Here is a 23,664-nt window from a genome sequence, read left to right on the forward strand (position 1 = left end):
GCTGGAGTTCCTTCAAAGCCCCATTCTCAGGGAATTATCATTATTTGGCTTATCTGGTGGTTCTCTGGAAGACCCCACTTGCAAGGCTGTCTGTAATTTGACGTGACTCAGAGCTTATACAGTGCAAGCAGCCTTTTGCCCAGGGGTATTTGTCAAAAGCAATCAGAGGCAGTTGTTGGACACGGCAGCTACCTGAGGCAGTGGATAACAGTTGGATAAACAATAGGCTAAAAGGAAAGCTGGGGAATGAGAGCTCCATAGGGAGGTTTTTAAAGCTCTAACATATTCCTAGGAATCTAGAATGCTATGCACATATATATGACTTTATGCATGCCCTCGGCTGTGTGTAGGCTCAAGAAAGAATACCAAAGGCCCTAAGCTCTCACCTCTGGCTAGCCTTGAGCCTCTGGGCAAGCAAGAGTTGATAAAGAATAAAAAAATGAGGAAAATCAATGAAACCAGAAGTTGGGTTTTGAAAAGATCATCAAAACTGAAACACCTTTAGCTAGCCTGACCAGATAAGAGGAACAGAGAAAGGACTCAAATTATGAAAATCAGGAATGGAAGAGAGAATATTACTACTGACCACAGAGAAATAAAAAAGGATTATAAGGGAGTATGATGAACAATTATATGTTAACAAATTAGATAACCTAGATGAAATGAAAAATTCCCATAGAAATACGAGCTACTAAAATCAATTCAAGAAAGAAATAGAAAATTCCGAATAGACTTATAACAAGTAAAGAGACTGAATTAGTAATCCAAAAACTTCCCACAAAGAAAACCCTGGCTTCATTGGTAAAATCTACCAGGCATTTAAACAAGAATTAGCACCAATCCTTTACAAACTCTTTCAAAAAACAGAAGAGGAAAAACTACCCAACTCATTCTATGAGGCCCTGATATCAAGACCGCACAAAGATAACACAAGAAAACTACACACCAATATCTCATATGAATAAATGTAAAAATTTTCAACAAAATACTAGCGAACTGAACCCAGCAACATACAAAAATAATTATAGTATACCATGAACAAGTGAGATTTATACTAGGAATACAAGGTTTGTTCAATACACTAAAACAAATCAATGTAATACACCTTATTAATAAAGGAAAAAATATGATCATCTCAAAAGATGCAGAAAAAGAGTATTTAACAAAATCCAACACCCTTTCATGATAAAAGACACTCATACCAGTAACAGAAGGAAAATTCCTCAACCTGATAAACAGCATCTACAGAAATCCCACAGCTAACATTGTACTTAATGGTGAAAGATTGATTTCTTCTCCCCTAAGATTAGTAAGAAGACAGAGATGTACATTGTCACTACTTCTATTTAACTTTGTACTGAAGGGTCTAGCCGGGTCAATTAGGTAAGGGAAAAAAAAAAGGCATCTAGATTGGAATGGAAGAAGCAAAAGTATCACTATTCACAGATGTTATGATCTTGTATATAGAAAACCCTAAGGAATTCACACACACACCAAAAATATCTGTTAGAATTCATAAGTGAGTTCATCAAAGTTGGAGGATACGAGATCAATATAAACAATTGTATTTCTATATGCTGGTAATGAACAACCCAACAATGAAATCAAGAAAACAATTCAATTTACAATAGCATCAAAAATAATAAAATAGAAATAAAATTAACAAAACCTATACACCGAGAACTACAAAATATCCTTGAAAGAAATTAAAAGACCTAAATAAACCAACAAGTAAGACATCCTGTGTTCAGGGACTTGAAGACTTAATAATGCCCCCTAATTTGATCTAAAGATTGAACGTAATCACTATGAAAATCCCAGTTGGCTTTTTTGCAGAAATCACAAACTGATCCTAAAATTCACATGAAAATGCAAAGGACCCAGAAGAAGAACGAAGTTGGAGGACTAACACTTCCCCCTTTCAAAACTTTCCTACATATCTGCATTAATCAAGATAGTATGGCATTGACATATAGACATACAGACCAATGGATCAGAATTAAGAGTCCAGAGATAAAATGTAACATTTATGGTCAACTGATTTTCTACAAAAGTACCAAGGAATTCAATGCAGGACAGAATAGGCTTTGCAACAAATAGTACTGGGACAAATGGACACCCACATGCAGAAGAATGAAGTTGGGCTTTTTCCATACACCATGCACAGAAATTAACTCAAAATGGATCAGATATCTAAATGTAAGAGCTAAAACTATAAAATTCCTACAAGAAAATAAGAATAAATGGTCAAGACCTTGGGCTACACAATTATTTCTTAGGTACGACATCAAAGCACATATGACAAAAGAAAAATAGGTAAATTGGACTATAATCTTTTTTTTTTTTTAGTTTCTGTTTCAAAGGACACCATCAAGAAAGTCAAAAACAACCCACAGAGTGGGACAAAAATTTTGCAAATATTATAGAAGGGATTGGTATCTACAATACATAAAGAACTATTACACTTACATAAGTGGAAAACATACCTTGCTCATGGATAGTAAGAATCAACATTATGAAAATGTCAATTTTATCCAAAGCGATCTACAGATACAATGCAATTTTGACCCAAATTCCAATGACATTTTTTAACAAGATGGAGAAACAAATCACCAACTTCACATGAAAAGGGAAGAGGCTCCAGATATGTAAAGCATTACTGAAGAAGAAGAACAAAGTGGGAGGCCTCACGCTACCTGATTTTAGAACATCCAAGTCAATTGGCATAACAAAGTTTATTAAGAAAACGTTCTGCATCCCACTCTGGTGAGTGGTGTCTGGGGTCTTAAAAGCTTGCAAGTGGCCATCTAAGATAAATCAATTGGTCCCAATCTACCTGGAGCAAAGGAAAATGAAGAGCACCAAAGACACAAGGAAAATATTAGCCCAAGAGACAAAAGGGTCACGTAAACCAGAGACTCCATCAGCCTGAGATCAGACTAACTAGATTGTGCCCCACTACCACCAATGACAGCCCTGACAGGAACACAACAGAGAGTCCCTGTCGGAGCAAGAGAAAAGTGTGGTACAGAATTCAAATTCACATAAAAAGACCAGACTTAATGATCTGACTGGACTAGAGGAACCCGAGAAGACATGGCCCCAGACTCTGTTAACCCAGAACTAAAACCACTCCTGAAGTCAATTCTTTGGACAAAGATTAGACCAGACTATAAAACATAAAATAATACTCGTGAAGAGCGTGCTTTTTAATTCAAGTAGATACATGAGACTACATGGGCAGCTCCTGTCCGGAGGAGGGATGAGAAGGCAGAGAGGGATAGGAGCTGGGTAAATGGACAAGGGAAACTGAGGGTGGAAAGGGGTAGTGTGCTGTCACATTATAGGGATTGCAACTAGGGTTACATAACAGTTTGCGTATGAATTTTTGTATGAGAAATTAACATGACCTGTAAACTTTCACCTAAAACACAATAAAAGATTAAAAAAAAAGAATTACTAAAACTCAATAATAACAAGACAAAGAAACTAAATTTTAAAAGTGAGCAAGGTGTTTGAATAGACATTTCTCCTAACAGTTTATGCAAATAGCCAATAAGCACATGAAAAGATGCTCAATATTGTTAGTCATTAACCAAACCCAAACCCACTGCCATCAAGTGGATTCTGACTCATAGTGACCCTATAGAACAGAGTAGAACTGCCCCACAGAGTTTCCAAGGAGTGCCGGGCAGATTCAAACTGCTGACCTCTTGGTTAGCAGCCGTAGCACTTTACCACTATGCCACCAGGTAGGAACGTGCAAATCAAAACCACAATGAGATACTAACTCATAATCAGTAGGATGGCTATAATCAGAAAGAGAATCAATAAACGTTGGTGGAAATCCAAAATTGTGCAGCCACTGTGGAAAACAGTTTGGCAGTTCCTCAAAAGTCAAACCCAGGATTACCAATAATAAAAAAAAAAGAAACCAAATCTGTTGTAGTCAATTCCAACTCGTAGCGACCCAACGGGACAGAGTAGGACTGCCCCATAGGGTTTCCAAGGAGTGGCTGGCGGATTCAAACTGCTGACCTTTCAGTTAGTAGCTGAGCTCTTAGCCAGTGGGCCACCGGGGCTCCAGAATTATCATATGGCCCAGCAATTCCACTCCTAGATATACAGGTAGCCCCCGACTTATAATGGGGTCCTGTTCCGACGACTATGCTGTCTGTTCTGACATAAGTTTAATACCTCTTTTTAGTTTTCATAACCCATAACCCATTGCCGTCAAGTCGATTCTGACTCAGAGAGAGTTTATAGGACAGAGTAGAACTGCCCCATAGAGCTTCCAAGGAGCACCTGGTGGATTCAAACTGTCTACCTTTTGGTTAGCAGCTATAGCACTTAACTACTATGCCACCAGGGTTTCCAAATACCCTGCTATAAATAATAACATTGAACATCTGCGAGTGAACATCTGAGAATGATAACATCAGCAAATTATGTGCTACAACATTGTATGTGGTACATATTACTAATGGTAAGATATAAAAAAAAACAGGCAGTCATAAGCGCGGTTCATTGCAACTCTAATACATCGTAAATCAGGGACTACCGGTATACCCAAAATACTTGAAAGCAGGGACTTGTACAGCAATGTTCATTGCAGTATTATTCACAATACCCAAGAGGTAGAAAAAACCCAAATATCCATCAACTGTTGCATCGATAAACAAAATGTAATATATCCATACAATGGAATATCATCCAGCCATAACACGGAGTGAAGTACTGATACATTCTACAACATGAATGAACCTTGAAAACATCATGCTAAGTGAAAGGTGCCAAACACAAAAGGCCACCTATTGTACCATTCCATTATATGAAAAATCCAGGATAGGCAAATTCAGAGAGGCAGAAAGTTAGCGAATTGTATACTTTAAAAGAGTGAATTTTGTTATGTGAGTTATATCTCAATATGAGATGAATGAACAAATAACCACGCCATGATGTTTCTATACTGCTCGCAAAGGTTTTTGATCAAAAGCAATAACCTGCTTATTATATTAAATTCAAACCCTTCTCCTCAGCTTTTAAGATTCTCCATGATATCATCCCACACAAACTTACTTACTTCTTGATTCCAATATGAACCTAGCTAGTCTGATCTCTATGGCAAGCTTGTCCTCACCTGAATGGTATTACTCATATTGTTACCTAAACCCAGTATAACTTTCCTCTTGCCCCCATGTACTCTTAACTCTGCTGTCATCTTTTAAAAGTCAAAGTCAAGTGCCACATAATTTGAAGATTTCTCTAAACTACTGTATATAGATAACATCACAGGTTCTGTGAATGTAAGCTCTTTGAGGGAAGCATTATGCTCCTTTTGTAACTCTCAGAGAGCCTAAAATATGCTAACAATACTAATCACTTAGAAGATCCATTCATTTCAATCTCCCAGAAAAGCTCTCTCACCCTTCCTGTGAGTGGTAATGGCAATGAAAGAGCACCTTGGAAGCCGTTTTTGAAGATGACAGAGGCTGCTGCCAACCTAAAAAAACCCATTGCCGCCGAGTCGATTCTCATAGCGACTCTATAGGACAGAGTTGAGCTGCCCCATAGTTTCCTAGGAGCAGCTGGTGGATTCCAACTGCTGACCTTTTGGTAAGTGCCGAACACTTAACCACTGTACCACCAGGACCTAAGCCCCTGACTAATTTCATGGAGGACAGCTGTCTACTGATCAGAATACATGTTCTCCTCTATTCCTTTAAGAAATAAACTTCTGCTTAGGACCGTAGTCCTGTGGGACAACTCAGTCAATTGGCGTAATATAGTTCGTAAAGTTTATGTTCTACATCCTAGTTTGGTGAGTAGTGTCTGGGTCTTAAAAGCTTGTGAACAACCATCTAAGAGACAACTATTGGTCTCTACTCATCTGGAACAGAAGAGAAAGAAGGAAAACAAAAATTCAAAGAAGAAACTAGTCTACATGAACCATGGCCTCATCTACTCTGGGATCAGAAGAACTACAAGGTGCCCGGCCACCACTACCAACCATTCTGATCAGGAACATGCTAGATGGATCCTCATAGAATGGGAGAAAAACGTGGAACAGAGCCTCAAATTCCTAAAAAATACAGACTTACTGGACTGGTTGAGATTGAAGGACTCCCCAAGACTACTGCCCTCAGAAGCTCTTTAAACTTTGAACCAAAACAAACCCCTGAGGTCACCTTTTAGCTAAATAACAGAAATGGCTTACTAAATAAAGAGTATCGCCTGTGAATACTATGCCCCTTTAAAAAATCACCTCTATGAGACCAAACAGTCAACAATTACTTTAAAGCAAAGATGAGAAGGCAAGGAAATGGAACAACTGGAACAGAAATAACAAAGAATGTTCATGCACTGTGAAAAAATGTCACCAATATCACTGAACAATTTGTGTAGAAACTGTTGAATGGGAACCTAAACTGCTGTGTAAACTTTCATCAAAAACACAATATCATTTAAAAAAAAAAAGTGGCTTAAAACATACCATACAGTGATATGATTTCATTAACATAACAAAGAAAATTCTATTCCCAAACGGGATTACATCCACATGTAAGGGGCTAGGATTCCAACAGAATTTTTGCAGGACATAATTCAATCCCTAACAAGTAGTCAAGAGAAACTTGTGAGAACATGTACCTAAAGCTGCCTGCTGTGCAATGAATAATAAAGTTATTTTTCTCTGGAAAAAAAAACAAGCTTCTATTGTGTTTCAACTATTATCTATTTGAGTTTGTGTTAGCAGTCTGGCCTACCCTAATTAATACAATGCGCTCCTAAAGGATATCTTCCCCAATGATTTCTTTACTGCCTACAGGATAAAATTTAAACTCCTGACCTATCCCAAAACCAAACCCATTGCAGTCAAGTCAATTCCAACTCAGAGCAATCCTATCCCAACCTACCTTATTTTTTCCCAACTACTTCCCTTTATTCACCCTACACTTCTATTAAACTAAATAGGACATGGTCTTGCACACATTCCAAATTTACCTCTCTCTGGTGGCGTAATGGTTGAGTGCTAAGGCTGCTAACCAAAGGTGGGCAGTTCGAATCCACCAGGCATTCCTTGGAAACTCTATGGAGGCAGTTCTACTTTGTCCTATAGGGTCACTATGAGTTGGAATAGACTTGATGGCAACAGTTTGTTTTTTTTTTTTTTTTTTGTTTGTTTTAGGTTAGGAAACCCTGGTGGCATAGTGGTTAAGAGCTACGGCTCCTAACCAAAAGGTCAGTTCGAATCCACCAGGTGCTCCTTGGAAACCCTATGGGGCAGCTCTACTCTGTCTTCTAGGGTCGCTATGAGTCAGAATCAACTCAATGGCAGTAGATTTGGTTTTTTTTTTTTTTGGTTTTGTGTTAGGTTAAACTAATCCCTTCACCTGGAAAGTTCTTTCATTTCATTTCCATTCATCCAAAATTCACCAATTTTCAAGACCTTCAAATGCTATCTCTTCCATGAAGCCTTGTCTGATTCTCCCAGATAAAAATTTCTCCCTGTTATAAATCCTTATCCTTGCAGGACTTTATATTTCTCTAATGGTTTCTCTCATTTGTTTTTCTGGTTTTCCAGTGAATAACACCTACCAGTCTTTATACTTTTAAGGGCAGAATCCTTATCTGATTAATCTTTATAAAGCCTCAAGCATACAGCACAATGTACTTATCATACCTTTTACAGAACAGCAATTCAATAAACATCTGTTACATGAAAAAGAAAAATTAATTAATGAAATATCAATTCTCCTAAGTATTCCCACTATCATCCTACTTATACTAATAATATCCACTGTCCACCTCAGCCCAACCTTTACCCTTATTATCACAATTTCCAAATTAGTGGAGCTGGATTTGATGTGATTTTACATTTGGAACATGCACATAGTTGAACTTGGAGTGCAGTCATACCTGGCAGTACCCGATTTTGGGATTCCTGTATGCATATGCAGTGAGTACCCGCCTCAGAGCAGATATGCCAGTATCACTCTGAAAGGCTGGGTGCTCAGGCAGGGAGCGACGCAAATCACGTTCAATTTCTTCGGTAGCCAAGTTGCTGGTCCCTAAGGATTGCTCAACCACTTCAGCATAATAACCAGGGTTAGTAGCCATATCATTAACAGCACCTGTGAACATGATTACATTAACATACAAAGGAAGAAGAACATAATACAGCTACCATTTGCACATATACATGAAGAATTAAATTTCATTACCTTGAGATTTAGTTTTATGCTCAGTTAACATCCGAGCACACACAAGCAAAGAAAAAAAAGTTCATGCTAGAGTCCATAAGATCAGGACACTAATCTTATCAAACAGAATAACATTTTCATAAGCTGAGTTTTTTTTTTCTCTAAACTTTCCTTTGACACTAGAGATAGGGATTTTCCCTCCAAAGTACACTCATCCTGCCAAGTAAACTAATCTGCTCAGATGCTGGATGTGTGGATAGCTAAATACTCATACTATTTAACTTTCTCTCTTTGACTATTCTGAACTCATAATGGGCAAGACTTTGTCCTAGCCATTTTTGTAATTCTATGACTTTAGCTTACTGCATAACTCCTAGAAAGGACATGATTAACGTCTGTTTAATGAATAAAGTGAATACCACGTTCTTACGCAAATAGCACGTGCCTTCTATGTTTGTTTGCCAACTGTGCCCTAACCCTGAGCAGTATTATCATACATGCTATGTCAATTCTTTTTACACATTGCTGTAAAAAAATTAGCTTAGCATGCTTAATATACCTAGCAGGGAGAGGGCGCACGTGGTAAACAAACGTAGAAGGCATGCATTATTTACATAAAAATGTGGTAAATGTAGTACCTGAAAAAAGCATCCAAAGCTCTCCTCTTAAGGTCTCTGGAATCCCTCTTACAACCAGATCTCGAGTCTTTTTGGTCCGGAACATGCTAACACCACGCCCACATTCTGCAAATAGGATGTTCCATGACTGTTCCTTCATCTTTTCTTTCAGCTGTAACAGAAATATTAAACCAATTAAATATACTGAGAAATTAACTTCTTTAAGTAATCTGACCACTTTCTTCAACACGAAACAACAATAGATCTATGGATATCAATAGCATATAAAGTCAAAACCAGTATTCACATAAGGGTCAAACATTGAACATTTGTCAACAAAAAATCTTTTTAACCCATGTGAACATCACAGCTTTAATTGACTATTTTAATTCTTAGCTAAACTCATATACAAATGGGAAAACCATTAAGCTTAGGAGGTAAAGCTCTGAACTATCATTCTCCCCATATCACCTCGATTCCGGAATTAAAAAAACCCATTGCCATTGAGTCAATTCTGACTCATAGCGACCCTACAGGACAGAGTAGAACTGCCCCAATAGGGTTTCCAAGGAGCAACTGGTGGATTCGAACTGCTGACCTTTTGGTTAGTAGCTGTAGCTCTTAACCACTGAGACACCAGGACTCCCGATTCCAGGATAGATTATTAGAAATCTATGCAACTGACTGAGATACTGGGCTTGAGGGCTAGGAACCATAGTCTCAGGAGACATCTAGGTCAATTGGCATATCATAATCCATATAGACAATGTTCTACATCCTACCTTGGTTGAGTAATGGCTTGGTCTTAAAAGCTTGCCAGCGGCCATCTAAGGTACATTTGATCTCTTCCCATGTGGAGCAAATAAGAGTGAAGAAAATCAAAGACTCATGGAAACAATTAATTCAAAGGACTAATGGAACACATGAACCACAGCCTCCACTAGCCTGAGAGCAGAAGAACTAGATGGTGCCCTGCTACCACTACTGACCACTCTGACTGGGACCACAATAGTAGGTCATGGGCAGAGTGGGAGAGAAATGTAGAAAAAAATTCAAACTCATAATTAAGGCCAGATTTACTGGTCTGATAAGAGATGGGTGGAACGTCCAAGACTATGGCCCTTAGACACCCTTCAAACTTGGAACTAAAATCACTCTCGGAGATTACATTATAGCCATACAATAGACAGGCCTATAATATGAACAATAACACCAGTGAGGAATGTATACTTCAGAACAATCAACTACACGAGACCTAAAAGGTAGCATTTGCCCAAAAGCAAAGTTCAGAAGGACACAGGGAAAAGAAAGCTGGGCGAATGGACATGGGAAACCCAGGAAGGAAGCAGGGAGAGTGCAGACACATTCAGGGGTTTGCAACCAATGTCACGAAACAAAGTGTGTATAAATTGTTGATTGGGAAATTAATTTGCTGTGTAAACTTTCATCTAAACCACAATAAAATGTTCAAAACAAAAAATCTACGTAACTAAAACCCAACATCCAACTTTTATCTTTTACTTTCATTCCTTATAACAAGTCACACAGTAGCACCTGCTGAAATACCTTTTTGAACCCCAAAAGAAGATTTTTCGAATGTAGTATCTTTCAGCCTGCTCTAAGATTTTTAATCAACTGTTTTAGTCCATAGATTTAAATATTTTGTATATTTTGTTTTCTTACCATTTTAGAATTAAGAGTCTCCAAATTCTGAGGGTGAAACACTCTCATTAAGGCTTCAGTGTTCACAGTTTTACTGCATTCTTTCTGACATGTCATAGATTGCTCCTCAAGATTATCTGATGGACCTGAAGAGTCAGAACTAATAGCAACCTGAAAAAGAGAGTCACAATGTAATTGTCTCAAACGCATGTTAAAAATTTCCACAAGAAGAAAAAAATGCTGTTTTATCTGTCATTTACAAACCACAATCTATATAAATAACAAACATTAAAGCAATGTCTCACACAGATATCGTTTTCCTATAAAAATAAGAGGTATTAACAGATTGATTTCTGGATTGTCAAAGTGAAAAATTCGGTAAACCTACACCTCCAACAAAAGAAACAAAAATACTGGCAAAATATTCAAAATAAACCATTTCAGAACACTGTAAATAACCAAAGGCATAGAACAGACTGGAAAGTGTCTATTCAAGAAAAATGACTAAACTTTAGTAAGAATAGCACGGTCTGTGGTATTTTAACTTGAGGCTATTCCCATTCCCCCTCCCTCCCTCCCTCCCCAGCTCAGAGGCGTGGTAGCCATGAAACACCAGCAGTATCACAGCCAACTTAAGAGCATCAATCGCTTTTAGTGCTCCCTGAAAAGTCCCATCCCCAGAACATTCCAGAAAATATTTTGACCAAGATAGTAACTCCTGGAAAATCTTCATTCCTAGGGTATTGTCACCATTTGATTTAATACAACTCAACTCTGTGAAGAAAAAGCCCTATCCCCTGGGTGTTACTGAAAACAATAACAATCTCCTGGTAAAATCACAGCTGCCTAACAATGTGATTTCAGTTGGGGCAAATAAGAACGTGGCTAAAAAAACTGGAAAGATTTTGATATATTCTTGGAGCTCTAGAAGTATACATGCGTGTGCAGAGCTATGCACATGGCCAGGAAAGAAATGGGACAGAAGGCCCCAGTCACTCAACTCTGGCTGATTTTGAGCCCCTGTGAAAGCTAAGGCTGATTTGTAAATTGCCTGAAATTTGAAGGCTTGTCTTCACACAAAGATGCCCTTGGCAAAAGGTGGATGACTTACTGGCTCAAGGAATTTAAAGAAATCTCCTGATCACTGAATTATACTGATCTCAAGGGTGAGCATGAATGAAGCTAGGCTTTAAAATAAAAACAAGAACTTAAAAAAAAAACTATAAGAGAACTCAGTGGCTGCACCCTGCAGGGAGGCAGAATGCACAGAATTAGTCTAGGAAAGTTGCTAAACAAATAAGCAGAAATAACGAGAAAAACAACATCAAGAACAAAAAACCCTGGGGGAGAGATGTGATATTAAGAGTTGGTACAATATATTAACTATAAGGTCCAGTTCTCAAAAAAAAATTACTAAACATGCAAATAAAGACAAAAGTATGCCTATATATGGTGGGGGGTGGGGGGGTGGGGCAACAGAAAATGTCACTGAAGGAGCCTAGATGTTGACTTCATAGACAAAAACTGTAAAAAACCAAGCCACATCTAGGTCAATTGGCATAGCGAAATATATTAAGAAAACGTTCTACATCCCTCTTTGGTGACAGGCGTCTGGGGTCTTAAATGCTAGCAAGCGGCCATCTAAGATGCATCAATTGGTCTCAACCCACCTGGAGCAAAGGAGAATGAAAAACACCAAGAACACAAGGTAATTACGAGCCCAAGAGACAGAAAGGGCCACATAAACCAGAGACTCCATCAGCCTGAGACCAGAAGAACTAGATGGTGACCAGCTACCACCAATCACTGTCCTGACAGGGAACACAACAGAGAATCCCTGATGGAGCAGAAGAACAGTGGGATACAGATCTCAAATTCTCCTAACAAGACCAGGCTTAATGGTCTGCCTGACCAGAGGGACCCTGACGGTCATGGTCCCCGGACCCATTGATAGCCCAAGATTGGAACCATTCCTGAAACCACCTTTACAGCAAAGGATTGGCCTAGACTATTAGACAATGATGCTGTTGAGGAGTGAACTTTGTGGCTCAGGTAGACACATGAGACTATGTGGGCAACTTCTGTCTGGTGGTGAGATGAGAAGGAAGAGGGTGACAGGAGCTGGTTGAATGGACATGGGGAATACAGAGTGGAGAGGAGGAACGTGCTGTCTCATTAAGAGGAGAGCAGTTAGGTGTACCACACAGCAAGGTGTATATAACTTTTTGTATAAGAGACTGACTTGATTTGTAAACTTTCACCTAAAGCACAATAGATACATTAAAAAGACAAAACAAACAAAAACCCATTTCCATCGAGTCGATTCTGACTCATAGTGACCCCTATAGGACAGAGTAGAACTGCCCCATAGGGTTTCCAAGGAGCACCTGGTGGATTCAAACGGCCGACCTTTTGGTTAGCAGCTGTAGTTCTTAGCCACCACGCCACCAGGGTTTTCAAAAACTGTAAAGCAGTTATTATTAATATATTCAGAGAACTAAAGGAAATTCTGTTTAAGGAAAGTATGACAACTGTGTCCAACTACACAGAGGATATCAGTAAAGAAAAGGAATCGAATAAAAATTCTGGAGTTGAAAAGTACAATAACTGAAATGAAAAATTCACTAAGTGGCTCGACAGCAGATCTGAGCTGGCAAAATAAAGAATTAACAATCTTGAAGTTAGGTCAATAGAGATTATCTAGTTTGAGTTACAGAAAACAAAAAGGATGAAGAAAAATGAACAAAGCCTCAGATATTTGTAGGAAACCATCAAGCATTCACATAATGGGAGTCCCAGAAGGAGAAAAGAGAAAGGGGTAGGAAAGACATACGAAAAAATAATGGCCAAAAACTCCCCAAATTTCACGAGAAAATATTAAGTTATTCAACCAAGAAGCTCAACAAACTCCAAGTAGAATAAATTCAGAAAGATATATACCTACCAACCAAATCAAACTGTTGCCCATTGATTTGAGCCCAACTCAACAACCCTGTAGGACAGAGTAGAACTGCCCCACAGGGTTTCCAAGGAGGAGCTGGTGGATTTGAACTGCCAGCCTTTTGATTAGCAACATAACTCAACCACTGCGCCCCCAGGGCTCCCAATGTATACCTAAACACAACATAATCAAACTGATAAAAGTCAAAGAAAAACAGAGAATCTGGAATATCTTGAAAACAGCAAGAAAAAACAACTTACCATGCACAAGTGATACTCAATAAAATCGACAGCTGACTTCTTACCAGAAATCAGTCAGTGAACATATTAAAAATGGGAAGAAAAAGAGTCAACCAAGAATTCCATATCCAGCAAAATTATCCTTCAAAATGAAGGAACGTATTAACAGACATATGTTATTGTTGGGTGCCTTCAAGTCAATTCTGACTCATAACGATCACAAGTTACAGAGCTGAGCTGCCCCATAGTTTTTTTTCCTAAATTTTATTTATTTTGTTGTTATTGAGAATATACACAGCAAAACATACACCAATTCAACAGTTTCAACATGTACAATTTAGTGAAACTGATTACATTCTTTGAGTTGTGCAACCGTTCTCACCCTCCTTTTCTTATTGTTCCCTCATTAACATAAACTCACTGCTCTCTAAGGTTCCTATCTAATCTTTTGAGTTGTTGTCAATTTGATCCCATATAGTCATTAAAAGACCATAATGCTCAAGGTAGGCCTTTTCTACCAGTTAAACTAAACTACTGTTTAGATTTAAGATGACTTTAGGGGATATTTTTGGTTTAAGGTTTAAAGATTATCTCAGAGCAACAGTTTCAGGGGCTCATCCACTCTCCACAGCTCAGAAAGTCTAAAGTCCATGAGATTGTGAAATTCTGCTCTGCATTTTCGCCATTCTAATCAGGCTCCACATGGTTTTCTTGGCTGCATTCTTAACGAAAGCAGATTACCAGCTCTTTCTCCCTCAGAGTCGCTGGTGGGGAAGTGGGGTTTGAACTGCCAAGCTTTTAGTTAGCAGCCAAGAACCAAACTGTTGTACCACCAGGGTTCCTTAACAGATATATAGACCAGTGGAATAGAGCTGAGAGTCCAGAAATGAATCCATGCATCTATGGTCAACTGTTTTAACAAGGGTGCTAAGTCCATTTAATGAGGAAGGTAGAGCCACTTTAAAAAACAGTGCTGGGAAAATTGGATTTCCACATGGAGAAGAATGAAACAAGATCCATGTCTCACACTATACACAAAAACCAATTCAAAATGGGTCAAGGATCTAAATGTGAAAACTAAAACCATGAAATTCTTAGAAGAAAATATAGGGGTGAGGCTGTGGGTCTTGGTTTTCAGCAATGAATGTTCAGGAATGACATCAAAAGCATAAGCACCAAAAGACAAAATAGATAGATGGGACCTCATAAAAAATAAATACTTTTGTTCATCAAAGGACTTTATTAAAAAAAAAAAACTTTATCAACAAAGTGAAGAGACAAACTACAGATTGGGAGAAAAATTTCAGGAACCATATACCTCATAAAGGTCTAATATCCAAAATACATATAAAACTTCTACTACTCAACAACAATAAGACAAACAACCCAATCAAAAAATGGGCAAAGAACTTGAACAGACATTTCACCAAAGAGTATGTTCAAATGGCCGTTGAGCACATGAAAAGATATTCCACATCATTAGGCATTAGGGAGAGGCAAATCAAAACTACAATGAGATACTATCCTACTCCTATTAGAATTGTAATGATCAAAAAAACAGGAAACAACAGGTGTTGGCAAGGTTATGGAGAAATAATTTTTTAAATATACAGTAAAAAAAATGAACAGAAGAACTTAAAAGGTACAGTAGAATATACATGTTAAACAAACAAAAAAGGTACACACAGGAACAAAAAATTCATAACACACAGCAAAATGGTAGATGTAAATCCTACTTTATCAGTAATTACATTAAATGTAAATAGATTAAAAACTCAAAAGGCAGAGGTTGTCAGACCGGATTAAAAAAAAAAAAAACAACAGGATTCAGTTGTGTGCTGTCTATAACATGTATTTTAGATTGAAACATACAAATAGGTTGAAAGTAAAAGGCAGAAAAAGATATACCATGTAGACAATTATGGAAGAAATACGAGACAAAATAGAGTTTAAGACAAAAAAGCATTACTAGAGACAAAGAGGAACACTTTGCAATGACAAAACGGCCAATTCGGCGGGAAGATATAACAAATTATAAACATCTACACGTTTAATGACAGAGCCCCAAAATATATGAAACAAAAGCTGAGGGAACTGAAGGACAAAAAATGGACAAATCAACAATAATAGAGGCTTTAATATTCCAATCTAAATAACTGATAGAACAACTAGACAGAAAATCAGCAAGGATACAGAAGACTATAAACTAACTAGACCTTATAGACATCTATAGAACACTTCCTCCAACAAAAGAAGAAAACATATTATTTTTCAAATACAACATTCCCCAGGATAGACTAATACTAGGTCATGATAAAATCTTAATAAATTTAAAAGGATTGAAATCATACAAAGGATGTTCTCCTAGTACAATGGAATTAAACTGGAAATCAACAACAGAAGGCAATTTAGGAGCTCCATAAATATTTTTTTATAAATATTTGGAAATTAAATTTTTAAATCATGGGTCAAGAAGAAATTACAAGTGGAATTAGAAAGTATTTTAACTGAATGAAAATAAAAACACAACATGCCAAAATATATGGGATGCAGTCAAATTAGTTTTTAGAGGGAAATTTATATTCACCTGCATAATTAGAAAATAAGAAAGATCTTATATCAATAATCTAAACTCTAACCTTAAGACACTGGAAAAAGAAGAGCAAACCAAACTGAAAGCAAGCAAAAGGTAGGAAATAATAAACATTAGTGTGGAAATTAATGAAATAGAAAACAGAAAAACAATAGAGAAAATCAATGAACACAAATGTTGGTTCTTTGAAAAGATCAACAAAATTGACAAACCTTTAGTTAGATGAACAACTTTATGCCAACAAATCCAACAATTTAGAAGAAATGGACAAACTACTAAAAAAAATTATCAAAACTGACTCAAAAAGAAAGAGAAGATATGAATAGACCTATAACAAAGAAATTGAATCAGTAATTAAAAGCCTCCCTCCACCACATAGACACACACACAAAAGATCAGGTCCAGATAGCTTTATTGGTGAATTCTATCAAACATCTAAGAAGAAATAATAGCAGTGCTATACAAATTCTTCCAGAAAACAGCAGAAACACTTCCCAACTTACTCCATGAGGCCATTATCACCCTGATACTGAAACCAGAAAAAGACATCACAAGAAAACTACAAACCAGCATCTCTCATAAATACAATGCGAAAATTCTCAACAAAATATTATCAAACAAAGCCCAACAATATATAAAAATGATTATACACCATGACCAAGTGGGATTTATCCCAGAAATACAATGCCGGTTTAATATCTGTACATCAATTAATGTAATCCAAAAAAAAAAAAACCAAACCAAACCCAGTGCCGTCGAGTCAGTTCCGACTCATAGCGACCCTACAGGACAGAGGAGAACTGCCCCATAGAGTTTCCAAGGAGCGCCTGGTGGATTCAAACTGCTGACCCTTTGGTTGGCAGCCGTAGTACTTAATCACTACACCAACAGGGTTTCCAAATACACCATATTAATAGGATAAAGAGAAAAACCACATGATCATCTCAATTAAAAAAAAAAAAAAGATCATCTCAATAGACCCAGAAAAAGCATTTGACAAAATCTAACTCCCATTCATGATAAAAACACTCTACAAGCTTGGATTGGAAGGAAAGTTCTTCAACCTAAAAAGGGCATCTATGAAAAACTTACAGCTAACATCATACTTAATGGTTCAAGACTGGAAGCATTCCCCCTAAGACTGGGAACAAGGCAAGGAAGCCCACTCTTGGCACTTTTTTTCAAAATTGTACCGAAAGCTCTAGTCAATGCAATCAGGCAAGAAAACGAAACAAAAGATACCCAGATAGGAAAAAAAAAAATAGGAAAGGAAGATAAAAATTGTCTTATTTGTAGATGACGCGATTCTGTATGTAGAAAATCTTAAGGAATCTAAGAAACTATTAGAAGTAATAAACAAGTACAGCAAGGTCACAGAATACAACATTAATATACAAATTCAATTTTATTCCTATATATGAAAAATGAACAATCTGAAAATGAAGTTAAGAATATGATACCTTTCACAATAACATCGAAAGTTGTGAAATACAGAGGGATAAACTTAACAAAAGAAGTACAACACTCATACACTGAAAATTACAGAACATCGCTGAAAGAGATTAAAGATCTAAGTAAGTGGACATTCCATGTCGGTGGGCTGAAAGACCCAACATTGTTAAGGTGACAATTTTCCCTAAATTGAAAAATAAATTCAATATAATTCCTATGAAAATTCCAACAGGCTTTTTTTTGTTTTTTTGAGAAACTAATAAGATAATTCTAAAATATATGGAAATGCAAAAGATCTAGAATAAGCAAAACAATTTTGAGAAAGTAGAACAAAGTCGGGGACTTTTACTTCCCAATTTCAAAACTTAACCATAAAGCTACAATTATCAAGACAATGTGGTATTAGCATAAGGATAGATACACAGATCAGTGGTCACAATTGAGAGCCCAGAAGTAAATCTTTATATTTATAGTAAACTGATTTTCAACAAAGGTGTCAAGGCAATTCACTGGGGAAAAGACCCACCTTTTTAAACAAATGATGATGCAGTAATTGGATATCCACATGCAAAAAGATGAACTTAGGCCATTACCTCACGCTATAAACAAAAATTAACTTAAAACAGATTATGGACTAAACTGTAAGACCTAAAACAATACAACTTTTACAAGAAAACAGGATGAAATCCTTGAAACCTTGGGCTCAGCAAAGATTTTTTAGATATGATGTCAAAAGCACAGTACATAAAAGAAACAATGGATAAATTTCAAAAGCTTTGCTCTTCAAAAGACATCAAGAAAATGAAAACACAAGTAACAGACTGGGAGAAAATATTTGAAAAACACCTATCTGATAAAAGAATTATATCCAGAATATGGAAACCCTGGTGGCATAGTGGCTAAGTGCTATGGCTGCTAACCAAGAGGTCAGCAGTTCGAATCCGCTAGGTGCTCCTTGGAAACTCTATGAGGCAGTTCTACCCTGTCCTGTAGGGTCGCTTTGAGTCGGGATGGACTCGATGGCAGTGGGTTATCCAGAATATACAAAAACATACCTCAATAAGAAGACAAACAACCCAATAAAAAAAATGGACAAAATATTTCAATAAAGTTTATAAAAAATGACATATAAATGGGTAATATACTCAATGTCATTAGTCATTAGGGAAACGCAAGTTAAAACCACAATGAAATACTATATCACACACCCTAAAATGGCTATGACGAAAAGATAACCCATTGCCATCGAGTAGATTCCAACTCATAGCAACCCTGTAGGACAGAAAAGAACTGCCCCATACGGTTTCCAAGGAGCACCTGGTGGATCTGAACTGCTGACCTTTTTGGTTAACAACCATAGCTCTTAAACACTGAGCCACCAGGGTTTCCTGACAAAAAGACAGTAAAGAATGTTTGATGGGGTATGTAAAACCAGGAAATTTCATACATCGCTGGTGGGGGTATAAAATTGCACAACCTATTAGAAAATAGTTTGGCAGTTTATTAAAGAATTAAATGTAAATTTTCCATATGACCCAGCAATTCCACTCTTAGGTACATACTCAAGAGAAATAAAAACATATCCACACTAAGACTTACAAATGTTCTTGGCAGCATTACTCATAATTACCAAAAATTGGAATCCTGATGTCTATCAACTAATGAATGGATTAAAAACGTGGCATATCCTTACAAAGGAATACTATTCAGCAATAAAAAGGAACAGACTGTGGGTACATTCTATGACATGGATGAACCTCAAAAACATTATGCTCAGTGAAAACTGGACACAAAGAGACTACATATTGTGTGATTCCATTTATATGAAATATCTATAAAAGGTTAATTTATAAAGACAGAAAGTAGATTAGTGGTTGTCTAGGGCTGCGGGACAGAGTCCTGGTGGTGCAAGTGTTAAGTGCTCAGCTGCTAACCAAAGGTCAGCAGTTCAAACTCACCAGCAGCTCTGCAGGAGAAAAGACCTGGCAATCTGCTCCTGTAAAGATTACAGCGTAGGAAACTCTATGGGCAGTTCTCCTCTGTCATATAGGGTCTCTATGAGTCAAAATCGACTCAACAACAACAGGGCTAGAGGTAGAGGACAGACAGAGATTAACAATAAATGTGCGTGGGGCATCTTATTGGGGAGATAAAATTGTTCTGAAACTGATTTATGGCGATGGTTGCACAACTTGGTAAATTAAAAAAAAATCATTGTACACTTCAAAAGAGTGATTTATATGAAATGAAAAATATGCTTCAATAAAGGTATTTTGGAAAAATTGCTGTTGTTAGTTGTCACTGAGTTGGCTCTGACTCATGGCAATCTTATGTACAACAGAACAAAACATTACCTGGCCCTGCACCATCTTCACGATCTTTGATATGTTTGAGCCCACTCTTGTAGTTATTGTGTCAATTCATCTCACTGAGGGTTTCCCTGTTTTCACTGACCTGATGTCCTTTTCTAGGGATTGGTCTTTCCTGATGATGTCCAAAGTAAGCAAGACAAAGTTTTACCATCCTCGCTTTTAAGGAACATTCTGGTTGTATTTCTTCTAAGACTAATTTGTTTGTTCTTTAAGTAGTCCACGGTATATTCAATATTCTTTGCCAACACCAACCATAATTCAAATTTGTCAATTCTTCTTCGGTCTTCCTCTCTCATTGTCCAGCTTTCACATACATATGAAACAATTGAAAAGACCATGGCTTGGGCCAGGCACACCTTAGTCATCAAAGTGACTTTTTTTTAAAACTTTGAAGAGGTCTTCTGCAGTAGATTTGCCCAATGCAATACAGCTTTTGATTTCCTGACTGCTGTTTCCATGGGCATTGATTGTTGATCAAAAATTTACATCTATAGAAAACCATCTCTCATTTATTCAACAACATTCAAACATCTAATGAGTACCTACTATATTCCAGGCACTTCTCTAGAATTATAAAGACAAACAAGAGCTCACAGTGGGAAAGAAAGACAATAAATAATGATAATACACTGCCATAAATGCTATAATATAAAATAAAAAAAAAAATTTTTTTTTTATACATACAAATTATAGTGATACCAGAAAGAAGGAAGTGTCCAAATGGGTGGATAGTGCCAGGTTTCACTAAGAATATGATGCTTGAGGTGGATCTTCAAGAGTGAGTGTGTGCCAAACTGAAAAGGGGAAAAAGCATTCCTAGTAGACAGAAGAGCATGTAGAAAGATACTTATGCATGGAACAATAAAGGATTTGGGGGAACTGAAAAGTAATTCGGATAACCAATGCATATGGTGCACACAGATAAGCATTAAGAGATAAAGCTGAATAAGTAAGCAGGAGTCAGATCATGAAGAGCAATACAGGGTATGAATTTGAACTTCATCCTGTAGGTTATTTGGTGATGGTGAAGTGGTCACTGGTAAATATAAGCAGGGAAGTAACACGATCAGATTTATGTTTCAGAAATACCACTCTAGAATTGGAGGAAGGTAAAACTTATCTGTTAAGGATCTGTTAAGGAGGTATGTACAGACATACATAATGACGGTAGAAGCAGTGGGTATGGAACAATTGGAAAGGATATGAGGGAATTCACAGGGCCAAGTAACTTATCTCCTGTCAGTTTGTCATATTGTGGGGGTTCACATGTTGCTGTGATGCCGGAAGCTATGCCACTGGTGTTCAAATACCAGCAGGGTCACCCATGGCAGACAGGATTCAGTTGAGCTTCCAGACTAAGAAGAAGGGCCCAGCGGTCTAATTCTGAAAAGAATTAGCCCGTGAAAACCTTAGGAATAGCAGTGGAACATTGTCTAATATAGTGCCGGATGATGAGTCCCTCTGGTTCGAAGGCACCCAAAATACAACTGGGGAAGAGCTGTCTGCTCAAAATAGAATAAACCTTAATGACGTGGATGGAGTCAAGCTTTTGGGACCTTCATTTGCTGATGTGGCATGGCTCAAAATGAGAAGAAAAAGTTGCAAACATCCATTAATAAAAGGAACATAGAATGCACGAAGTATGAATCTAGGAAAATTGGAAGTCGTCAAAAATGAAATGGAAGGTGTAAATATCCTAGGCATTAGTGAGCTGAAATGGACTGGTACTGGCCATTTTCAATCGGACAGTCATATGGTCTGCTATGCCAGGAATGACAAATTGAAGAGGAATGCCATTGCATGCATTGTCAAAAAGAACATTTTAAGATCTATCCTGAAGTACAACACTGCCAGTGATAATATCCATACACCTACAAAGAAGATCAGTTAATACGACTATTATTCAAATTTACGCACCAGCCACTAATGCCAAAGATGAGGAAAGTGAAGATTTTTACCAATTTCTGCAGTCTGAAATTGATCAAACATGCAGTCAAGGTGCATTGGTAATTAATAGTGATTGGAATGTGAAAGATGGAAACAAAGAATGAACAGTAGTTAGAAAATATGGTCTTGGTAATAGAAATGGTGCTGGAGATCACATGATAGAATTTTGCAAGATCAACAACTTCTTCATTGCAAATACCTATTCTCATCAACATAAATGGCAACTATACACATGAACCTCGCTAGATGGAGTACACAGGAATCAAATCAACTACATTTGTGGAAAGAGACGATGGAAAACTCAACATCATCAGTTGGAACAAGGCCAGGGGCCAACTGTGGAACAGACCATCAATTGCTCATATGTAAGTTCAAGTTAAGATGAATAAAATTAGAACAAGTCCAGGAGAGCAAAGTATGACCTTGAGTATTCCACTTGAATTTAGAACCCATCTTAAGAACAGATTTGACTCATTAAACACTAATCACCAAAGACTAGATGAGTTATGGAATGATATGAAGGACACCATACATGAAGAAAGGAAGAGGTAATTAAAAAGACAGGAAAGAAAGAGATAACCAAAATGGATGTCAGAAGACACTCTGAAACTTGCTCTTAAGTGTACAGAAGCTAAAGTGAAAAGAAGAAATGATGAAGTAAAAGCTGAATAGAAGAGTATTATAATGAAGTATGCAAGGACCTAGAGTTAGAAAACCAAAAGTGAAAACCACGCTTGGCATTTCCTAAGCTGAAAGAACTGAAGAGAAAATTCAAGCCTTGAGTTGCAATTTTGAAGGATTCTATGGGAAAAATATTAAACAAGCCAAACCCAGTGCCGTCGAGTCGATTCCGACTCATAGTGACCCTATAGGACCGAGTAGAACTGCCCCATAGAGTTTCCAAGGAGCGCCTGGCGGATTCAAACTGCCTACCCTTTGATTAGCAGCCGCAGGACTTAACCACTACACCACCAGGGTTTCCATTAAACAACCCAGGAAGTATCAAAAGAAGATGGAAGGAATACAGAGAGTCAGTGTACCAAAAAGAATTGGCTGATGTTCAAGTATTTCAGGAGGTAGCATATGATCAAGAACCTATGTTACTGAAGGAAGAAGTCCAAGCTACCCTGAAGGCACTGGCAAAAACAAGGCTCCAGGAATTGACAGAATACCAATTGAGATGTTGCAACAAACGGATGCAGCGTTGGAAGCAATCATTCATCTATGCCAAGAAATTTGGAAGACAGCTACCTAGCCAACCAACTGGAAGAGATCCATAACTGTGTCCATTCCAAAGAAAGGTGATCCAACAGAATGCAGAAATTATCAAACAATATCATTAATATCACACTCAAGTAAAATTTTGCCGAAGATCATTCAAAAGCAGTTGCAGCAGTACACTGACAGAGAACTGCCAGGAATTCAAGCCGGATTCAGATGAGGACGTGGAATAAGGGATATCATTGCTGATGTCTGATGGGTCTTGGCTGAAAGCAGAGAATACCAGAAAGATGTTTACTTGTGTTTTGTTGACTATTCAAAGGCATTTTACTGTGTGGATCATAACAAATTATGGATAACATTGCAAAGAATGGGAATTACAGAACACTTAATTGTGCTCATGAGGAATCTGTACATAG

The 23,664-nt window shown here is 37.4% G+C and overlaps 1 protein-coding gene across 6 annotated transcripts in view; it reads right to left on the reverse strand.

Moving 5' to 3' along the window:
• The window catches only part of TBC1D8B (TBC1 domain family member 8B), a 106,619-nt gene that overhangs the window by 32,876 nt on the left and 50,079 nt on the right, over positions 1–23,664 (reverse strand). For all 6 annotated transcript variants that reach the window (XM_049873145.1, XM_049873144.1, XM_049873146.1 and 3 more), the window contains 3 exons: positions 10,502–10,651; positions 8,840–8,990; positions 7,918–8,132 (listed from right to left, as the gene is read on the reverse strand). In XM_049873145.1, coding sequence (XP_049729102.1) covers positions 7,918–8,132; positions 8,840–8,990; positions 10,502–10,651 — 516 coding nt within the window. The remainder of the gene's footprint in view (positions 1–7,917; positions 8,133–8,839; positions 8,991–10,501; positions 10,652–23,664) is intronic.

This window comes from Elephas maximus, chromosome X, assembly GCF_024166365.1.
Source record: "Elephas maximus indicus isolate mEleMax1 chromosome X, mEleMax1 primary haplotype, whole genome shotgun sequence".
Taxonomy (NCBI): Eukaryota; Metazoa; Chordata; class Mammalia; order Proboscidea; family Elephantidae; genus Elephas; species Elephas maximus.